General features: G+C 41.2%; 1 protein-coding gene across 1 annotated transcript; it reads left to right on the top strand.

The window, feature by feature from the left end:
- Positions 1–273: 273 nt before the first annotated feature.
- LOC134805890 (uncharacterized) lies at positions 274–6,633 on the top strand. Its single transcript, XM_063779089.1, has 2 exons — positions 274–742; positions 891–6,633. The coding sequence occupies exon 2, from the start codon at positions 1,228–1,230 to the stop codon at positions 6,460–6,462; it is 5,235 nt and encodes a 1,744-aa protein (XP_063635159.1). The 5' UTR covers positions 274–742; positions 891–1,227; the 3' UTR covers positions 6,463–6,633.
- The last annotated feature ends 3,025 nt before the right edge of the window (positions 6,634–9,658 follow it).

The following is a 9,658-nucleotide window of genomic DNA, read 5'->3' as shown; positions in this document are numbered from 1 at the left end:
GGGCATCTCATAGTAGGATGATAAAATCTAGTTAATTTCTGCAAAATATCATTAGTTTTAGCAATATGTGAAAAAAGCTTTTGAATAAAACGATAATAAACCGATTTCTCGTTCTTTTTCTTATTTTTTATAATATTCGAATAATTATTCGAATATTCGAATATGTCGTCAGAAAAAGTCGAATATTCGAATACCTGAAAGTTTCGAATATTTGCAAGCCCTATACGATAGGCTTGCAAATCCTTCATTTTGCAAGTCATCTCACATTCATATACATACCTTTGAGTAACGTTAAGGTTAATAACGTTAACGGATATTTCTTAATAACGCACACAAATCCGTTATTTTGTGTTGTCGTTACAAACGTATTGCACGTTCCTTGCAAATCCTTCATTTTGCATAAAATTCATACTTATTACTTATTTTCAGTGTTAACGTTTCCTAATAACGTTAACAGTTATTTCTTAATAACGCTCACAAATCCGTTATTTTGTGTTGCCGTTAAAAACGTAGTGCACGTTATTCGCAAATCCTTTATTTTGCAAATTATTCAAACTTATACATACATACTTAAATACGTTAACGATCCGTTATTCTGTTAACGAGTTATTTCTAATTGCACTTAGCAACAAATTATCATATCCACATTCTCATCATAAACAGGTTAATTCTGTTATCAGTGCAATCACTTCATTTACGCTTTGTGCATTATTGCTCATATTTTCCTCATTGTTAAACAAAGGTTGGAATTACTTACACCTTTTGTTCATTTATAATTATAAAGATAATAAATTGCATTTCAGAGTGTTCTAGTTTTTTGGCATTGCTTCGTTGTGAGTGCGAACTGTGTATAACTACGTACTTAGATAGTGTTATTTCACGTGTTCCAGTGCATTCCGATATCGGTGCTGTTTGGCTGGCGCCTCGCTTGGCCAGCCCGGACACCGCGCGCTCGCTGCTAGCTGTTGCTACCTACGCGCTTGCACCGCTTGGCTTTTTGCAGTTTTTACGCGCACCCTCACTTCGCTGCTTTTGTGCTGATTTAAGTAATCGTTTCAAATCTTTATTTTTTATCTTCATCGCATTGCAAATAATTTGTTTGTTGTTTTTTTTAGCAACTCATTTCATCGCATTGGTTCGTAACAAATATACATTAAGTTATAGTTACATCTATAGTAACTACTCAAATTAATTCATTCCTTTGCCTTTTAATTTATATATTTTAAAATGGTTGACAATAAACCTTTGATTAGAAGGCGTGCCTCATTAAAAGCTAAGCTTACGCTATTTGAAAGCCACCTAACAACTGTCGAAAGTTATGATCGCTTGAGTAGACTACAACTTACAGAATTAAACGACCGGTTGTCAAAAATCGAAGAAATTTATTCTGAATTTGACTCCGTTCAGTGTGATATAGAGAATGAATTGGAAATTCCAGAGGAGCAGTATAAAGAACGCGAGGCTTTCGAGAGCAAGTACTTCGGGCTCGTCGCGCGCGCACGCGAGCTGCTGTCGGCGGCCGCGCCGGCGCCCGGCGCCTCTGCGGGCAGCGACCGCTCGGAGACAGGTTCTTGTGTGACTGCGATTGGAGGTGGGACAAAACTTAAACTTCCTACTATAGATATGCCTAGCTTCTCGGGCCATTATCATGACTGGCTGGAGTTCCGTGACACATTTAGTAGTCTCATACATTCAACTAACTCAATTCCAAACATTAATAAATTTCATTACCTGCGCGCCGCACTGAAGGGCAGTGCCGCGGTAATAATTCAATCTTTGGATTTTTCCAGCGATAATTATACATTAGCTTGGGAATTACTTTGCGATCGTTATAATAACAAAAGGTCTTTAGTGAACAATCATATTCAGGCAATTTTTAACATAGAACAATTGTCAAAAGAATCGTCTAGATCAATAAGAAACCTTATTGACACGATAAATAAAAACTTAAGAGCACTCAAATCGCTTGATCTCCCTACTGAGCATTGGGATGTACTTATAATTCAAATAATTTCAAGGAAATTAGATACAACTACTCATCATAAATGGGAATCCTTTAGGAATAAATTAAAGGAGCTTCCTACACTTAAAATGTTTAACGATTTCCTTAAAGATCGGGCTGACTTATTAGAATCTACAGAAATGTCTAATAAAAAACGTAGGTCTAGCGACACTACGCACAATCGACAGAAGGCTTTGACAGCTACTACATATTCCCCTACTACTTCTCGCAAGTATGCTTGTCCGTTCTGTAATGACGATCATGCACTGTATCTATGTCAAAAGTTCAAATCATTAAAATTACAAGCTCGCGTTGATAAAGCTAAAGCACTCAAGGCTTGCTTGAACTGTTTGCGCGTGGGTCACAATGAAAAAACGTGTAGGCTAAACCCTTGTCGCACATGTGGATTACAGCGCAATAGTTTATTGCACGAACATACAACTCCTGCATCTTCGCCTTCGTCAAATGACGTCGCGCTGCATTCTTTGCCGCAGCCTGACGATGAAGAACAATTTTCTAGTCCAGTTCAAGAAATTTCAATGTCAGCCGTACAAAATGATAGAATGCTACTGTCAACGGTCTTAATTCAAGTGACAGACCACAGTGGTAAAAAACACACAATACGAGCGTTACTCGATAATGGTTCGACCGCGAGTTATATTACTGAAAGTTTACGCGCTAAACTAAACTTACCTACTTCTCCAGCTCCGACAACCGTCGAAGGATTAAATTATCAAACCTCACATTTATCAAAGTCGTGTGACGTACTTATGTCGTCATTAATCAATGATTATCAATTAAAGGTGCCCTGCTATGTGGCATCGCGTATAACCCAACCGTTGCCAGTGTCTCGAATTGACCGTACAACGTTAAACATACCGCCACACATTAGGTTGGCAGACCCCACATTTGATGTGCCTGCTCCAGTAGACATGTTACTTTCATTAGGAATATTTTGGTCAGTACTTGGTACTCATAAAATTCCATTAGGTAAAAATAAACCAACTTTATGGGAAACCAAATTGGGTTATTTAGTTACAGTTCCAACAGAACAATACTCAGCATCGAATTTAAATACAGTCCATTGCAACCATAACATTAATTTACACTTACAACATTATGATAAACAATTAAATGATCAACTTTCTCAATTCTTTGAATTAGAATCAGTCGCAACGCGTAAACAAATTTCCAAAGAAGAGCAGGAATGTGAACAGAGTTTTATAAATAATACCACTCGACTTCCTGACGGTCGTTTTGAAGTGACGATTCCATTAAAGGAGACGCCTGAAAAACTAGGCGACTCTTATGAAAGGGCTCTGTCCAGGTTCATCTCTTTGGAGCGTAGATTCAAACGTGAACCACATTTTAAAGAACAATATTGTAAATTCATTAAAGAATATATTGCATTAAATCACATGTCATTAAATGAGAACCCCGAAAATGACACTCAGTCATATTTATTTGCCCACCATGGAATTTTACGTGAATCTTTATCTACGAAATTAAGAGTCGTATTTGATGGATCTATGGCAACGACATCTGGCGTATCCTTCAATCAAATTCAATTGGTCGGTCCGACAGTTCAAGACGACCTTATAAGCATACTTATAAGAATGCGCCAGCATAAGTTCATTGTTACCGCAGATGTTGAGAAAATGTATCGAATGATCAATGTTACCCCATCTCAACATTCGCTTCAACAAATTTTATGGCGTTTTGAACCCTATGAGCAATTACAACAATATAAACTACATACAGTTACCTACGGTACGGCGTCAGCTCCCTTTCTCGCGACAAGGTGCTTGACACAGTTAGGTATTGAATGTCCCGACAAGAAGGTCTCAGAAGTCATCCAACATGACTTCTATGTTGACGATTTAATCACTGGGGCATCCTCTGAATCTGATCTCATTAATATTTGCAAGGGTGTAATGACTCAATTAGAAACTGGTCAATTTCATCTACGTAAATTCAATTCAAACAGTGCTCATATTGTTACCGAAATAATCGGTAGAAGTAATGGTGACGAATTACTTAATTTATGTGACAATGAATATTCAAAAACGTTAGGCCTACTCTGGTCTTCTAAGGAAGACAACTTATTATTTTCAGTTAATCTTGGCGAAAATAACAACGTTACCAAACGTACAATACTTTCAATGATGTCACAAATCTTTGATCCATTAGGTCTTGTTAACCCATGCGTGCTTTTAGCGAAAACAATTCTTCAGAAGTTATGGGCCGCAAAGATCTTGTGGGACGAGCCTGTGCCGTCAGATATATCAATTATGTGGTCTAAATTCGTATCGTCACTACGTACCATAAATAATATTCGTATTCCTCGATGTGTCGTGATCGCCAGTCCTTTATCAATAGAACTTCATACGTACAGCGATGCATCTACACAAGCTTACGCCGCATGCGTTTATTTACGTAGCGTTAATAATAATAACGTATCTGTCCATTTAGTGGCAGCAAAAAGTAAAGTTTCTCCGTTGAAACCTGTGCTGACTGTACCGAAACTCGAATTAGCCGGGGCGCTTTTGGCTGTACGGCTAGCAATTAAAGTGAAATCAGCACTTAGATTAAATATCACTAGTTGCACCTACTGGTGCGATTCCACAATTGTTCTCGGTTGGATTCGTTCACCTAAAGCTCATCAGCTAAAACCATTTGTGTTTAATCGAGTTAGCGAGATATGTGACTCAACTGACCCAAGTGATTGGCACTACGTGCCTACAAAATGTAACCCTGCCGATATAGGTTCTCGCGGGGCAGACGCCAATCAATTGGACAATTGCAGCTTATGGTGGTCAGGTCCACCCTATCTACTTCAAGACGAACATTCTTGGCCTAAACAGCCATTACATTTACAAGATTCTGATTTACCAGAGTTCAAGGTCATATGCAACTTAAATGCAAGTCATACTGATCATACTTCGTATTTTACTGAGTTTATGAAGCGATTTTCTAATTTCGGTAAGCTGCAACGTATAATCGCATACGTTCATCGATTTATTTACAATTGTCGTAACCCACAAGACAAATATACTGGCTACATAAAAATAAATGAACTAAATTTATCTTTAAATTCAATGTGCAGATTCGTTCAGCTTGAAGTTTTTAGCTCGGAATATGACTTATTAAAAAATAAAAAACAATTGTCTGCCAATAATAAATTGCTACAATTGAATCCATTTTACAACACAACTGATAAACTGTTACGAGTAGGTGGCAGGCTCTGTAACTCATTTTATGATTATGACACTAAACACCCAATATTACTAGATTCAAAGCATCATTTAGCCACACTAATAGTTAGACACTATCATATAATGTTTTTACATGCACCTCCGCAACTATTACTTGCAATCTTGCGCCACAAATTCTGGTTGATCAATGGTCGAAACCTTGCCAGAAAAATAGTTGAAAATTGCATTAGATGTCGTCGTTATGCAGGCAAGAGTATTCAACCCATAATGGGCAATCTTCCTTCGCCACGCCTGCATACTGACTATGTATTTGCTAATACCGCGTGTGACTACGCCGGACCAATCATGATACTGAACCGAAGAGGCCGAGGCAGCAGACTGATAAAGTCGTATCTGTGCATATTTGTTTGTCTAGCCGTAAAAGCAGTTCACATAGAACTTGTCACCGATTTAAGTAGTAACACTTTCCTCGCAGCACTAGATCGATTCATTGCCCGCAGAGGAAAGCCTCAAAACATTTTCTCAGACAATGGGACTGGCTTTACAGGCGCATGTAATGAGTTGTCTAAATTTTTAAAATCAAATAGTAACTATATCAGCTCAAAGGCATCTGAGATGTTCATAAACTTTAAATTTTCACCAGCATATAGTCCACACTTTAATGGATTAGCCGAGGGTTCCGTAAAATCTGTTAAATACCACTTAAAAAGGGTCTTAGGTTTCGCCCACTTAACGTACGAAGATTTAAATTCAGTTCTCACTTGCATCGAGGCTACCCTCAATTCTAGGCCTCTCACTCCATTATCATCCGACCCTTCAGACCTTACCGCGCTTACCCCCGCTCACTTCTTAATCGGACGAACGCTAACGATGTTGCCTTCTCCTCAGAGCTCTGACCCTGCGGCGATACCTACTCTCTCACGATATATGAGGATTCAACAATTGAAAGCCCATTTCTGGTCCCGATATTATACAGAGTACATTACAGAGCTCCAGAAACGACAGAAATGGCGCAAACAAGGACAGCAACTCCAGCTAGGAGAAATGGTGCTGGTGAAAGATGACCGGCTGCCTCCCAACCGATGGCTGCTGGGGCGCGTGACGCGCCTCTACCCCGGCTCCGACGGCGTGACCCGCGTAGCCGACGTCAACACCACTTCGGGAACTCTTCGACGAGCTTTCAACCGACTGTGCCCTCTACCAGTTATGGACACGAACTTCGTTCCTGGGGCCGCAACATGTTAACGCCTAGCATGTGTTTGTGTGAACGATTGATGCACTCACACACGCATACGTCAAAGAACCTGCCCTATCGACGCGAGCCGACTGCTTTACCGACCGGGCCGCGTCCTTCACTCGTCCTCAAGCCACGAAAACGAAAACGTGCTACTTTCTTGTACAATTTTATTTTTACTGGTTATTAAACCATTTTTATATTTTCTAAAAGTAGTAGCCTTCATTTCTCGACCCGTCAAATCATCCCAGCAATAAGTACCGGCGTTCACAACAGCCGTGTTCACTGCGTGGGAAATGTGAGATATATACCTATCCCATTCTCTGTGATTATCTTCAACATAGGAGGCGATCGCCACTCCAATCACCTTATTCACACGCTCAGTTGGATTTGCTTGCGGGTGGTAATACGGTGTATACCAAAGTTTTGCTCCATAGCCGGACACTAGGTCTTTGAATTCATTCGACACGAACTGTTTCCCATTGTCACAAATTATCACATCAGGTACTCCGTACACTAAGAAAATTTTTTCTTCTAAAATTCGCGAAATCGCTGATGCCTTTCCATTTCTTAAAGGGAATAAAAAACAAAATTTGCTAAACCAGCACGTAATGACCAAAAGCATGGTATTGCCGCTCTTTGACCTTGGAAAGGGCCCCATCAGGTCCATAGAGACCATTTGAAAAGGCTCTGTTACTTCTCGCTGTCTGCCCATTAAACCAGACGGTTTCATCTGGGAATACTTGTACTTTGCGCACACTTCACATTTCCGTACATGGTCTTTAACATCTTTGATTAACGTCGGCCAGAAGTAGTGCTGCCTGACTCGATTTACAGACTTCTTAACACCCAAATGTCCTGCAGTCGGATCATCATGACATTCTCTCATAATCTGTTGTCTAAGTTTCTCTGGTATGACAAGCTTCCAATCGTAATTTTCGTCTGGGAATTGTTTTAGCTTGACACATCTCCATAGCTGTCCTTGGTTGATCTCCCACTCTGGTCCATTAGTCCCCCCGATGACTTTGGCCTCTTCCGACCTGTACCAGTCGTCTTTATCTTGTGGCGTAATTTCCAGAAGGTCGATATCCTCCGTAATAGCTCTCGACAAGGCATCAGGCACAGTGTTAAACTTTCCTTTGCGATGGACAATTTCATAATCGAATTGCTGTAAGCGCATGGCCCACCTCGCTAGTCGACCATGAGGATCCTTATTGCGATGCAACCACTGGAGAGCGCTATGGTCCGAGATGACCTTGAAATGAGTTCCTTCAATATAAGGGCGAAACTGTTCAACCGCATGCAGGACACTTAACAGCTCTCGCTCGGATGCCGAATACCTACATTCCCTTTCCGTCAATTTCCTACTAGTGTAAGCGATGGGTGTTTCCATACCCTCAATTTCTTGAATTAACACTCCACCAGTGCCCCTATTGGAAGCATCACACTGAACCGAAAAAGATTTTGTGAAATCCGGTACTCTTAGCACTGGCGCAGAGGTGAGAGCCGTTTTCAGACTAAGGAATGCCTGTTGCGCTTCCGCGTTCCACAGAATCTGCTTTCCCTTCTTTCCTCCTTTCGTCAAGTCATGCAGTGGGGCCGCCACAATGGCAAAGTTTGGGACGAAGCGCCGATACCAGCTGGTCAAGCCAATGAAGCGCTTCAACTCTGAATAAGTAGAGGGCCTAGGATAATCCAGAATGGCTCTAACCTTGTCTGGATCTGTTCGAAGTCCCTCCTTGTCGACGATATACCCTAAATACTTCAGTGATGGTCTCGCGAAAGCACACTTATCAAGATTTATGGTCAGACCTGCCTCTTTCAGCTTGTCCTTTACAAGGGCCAGCGACGATAAATGCTCTTCAAAATTACCATTACAAACCACTATATCGTCCAGATAGGTAAATATTTTACCTTCACACTCGGGTGGAAACAGCCGATCCATCAGGCGCTGTTGAGTTTGAGAAGCGTTGCAGAGGCCGAAAGGCATGACCTTAAATTGATAAAGACCCTTACCCGCGAGGCCAAAAGCAGTTTTTTCTTTACTAGAGTCTTCTAAAGGTATCTGCCAAAATGCAGAACGTAAATCGATAGTTGACAAAAATTGCGCGTTCTTTAAGCTGTCTAAAATAGTTGTCACCCTCGGCAACGGGTAAGAGTCCTTTACTGTCACTTTATTTAATTGACGGCTGTCAAGACACAACCGATTTTTACCCGATGCCTTTTTTACTAACAGAATTGGAGAACGCCAAGAGCTGAACGAAGGTTCAATTACGTCGTCATCGAGCATATCCTGAATCTCCTTCTCCAGTTCCCTCAAAATAGGCGGAGCGAAAGGATACTGTCGCTGGCTGGTAGGTAAACTATCTCCTGTGTCAATCCTATGACTAATAAGCGATGTCCTCCCTAATCCCTTTCCTATGTCCCTACCCATCTCTTCTAGTAGAATACCTAAACGCTGTTTTTGGCTGTCATTTAACTCCTCTCGCGAAACCACTGAACTTACAACTGCTATTTCCGATATTTCCGTAGCCAACTTCTGCTCCGCCACTGTCAACCCAAAGGCGTCCCAAAAACTAATACCTAACACGATTTCATGTTTTGAAGGGTCCATGACAAAAAAGGGAACCACCCTGAATTCTCCTCGAAACTGTATCGGCAGATGGACTACAGTATTAATCGTGAGAACGGATGCATCAGCCATAGATATATCCTGCACGGGCACCTTTTGTGCCGTCAAACCTAGGCTTGTCATTTTAGCGCAAAAGTCTGGAGAGATTACCGAAATTGCGGCTCCGCAGTCCAATAGAGCCAGGAATTGCTGGTTCAAAATCCTTATATCCGCATAGTACCGTCTATCCCTATCACTGCGCTGTATGTTGCAAACTTCGCCAGTCCTAAAATATCTAGAGACAGTATTTAGCCATTGCTGCCAGTCATCCGGTACAGAATGACTTACTTTTGCGGGGTCGAATCGGCAGGCATCGACTCCGACTGACCGTTTCCCTCATTCGCCTTACTGCAAGGACACTTCTGTACAGTATTTCCAAAACGGCCGCATTTATAACAGAAGAGCCGTTGCCTTGGTAAGTTGCACTCTCTAAATCTGTGTCCCGGACTCCTGCAATTCCAGCACTTCGACTGCGCAGATCTACCGGCAACTTTATTGTCTATAGCTGCCACCTCTTTGTGCTCCTGCTGCATGGC

The sequence above is a fragment of the Cydia splendana genome, unplaced genomic scaffold (assembly GCF_910591565.1).
Source record: "Cydia splendana unplaced genomic scaffold, ilCydSple1.2 scaffold_75_ctg1, whole genome shotgun sequence".
Taxonomy (NCBI): Eukaryota; Metazoa; Arthropoda; class Insecta; order Lepidoptera; family Tortricidae; genus Cydia; species Cydia splendana.
This window is presented reverse-complemented; position numbering and strand designations above follow the sequence as displayed.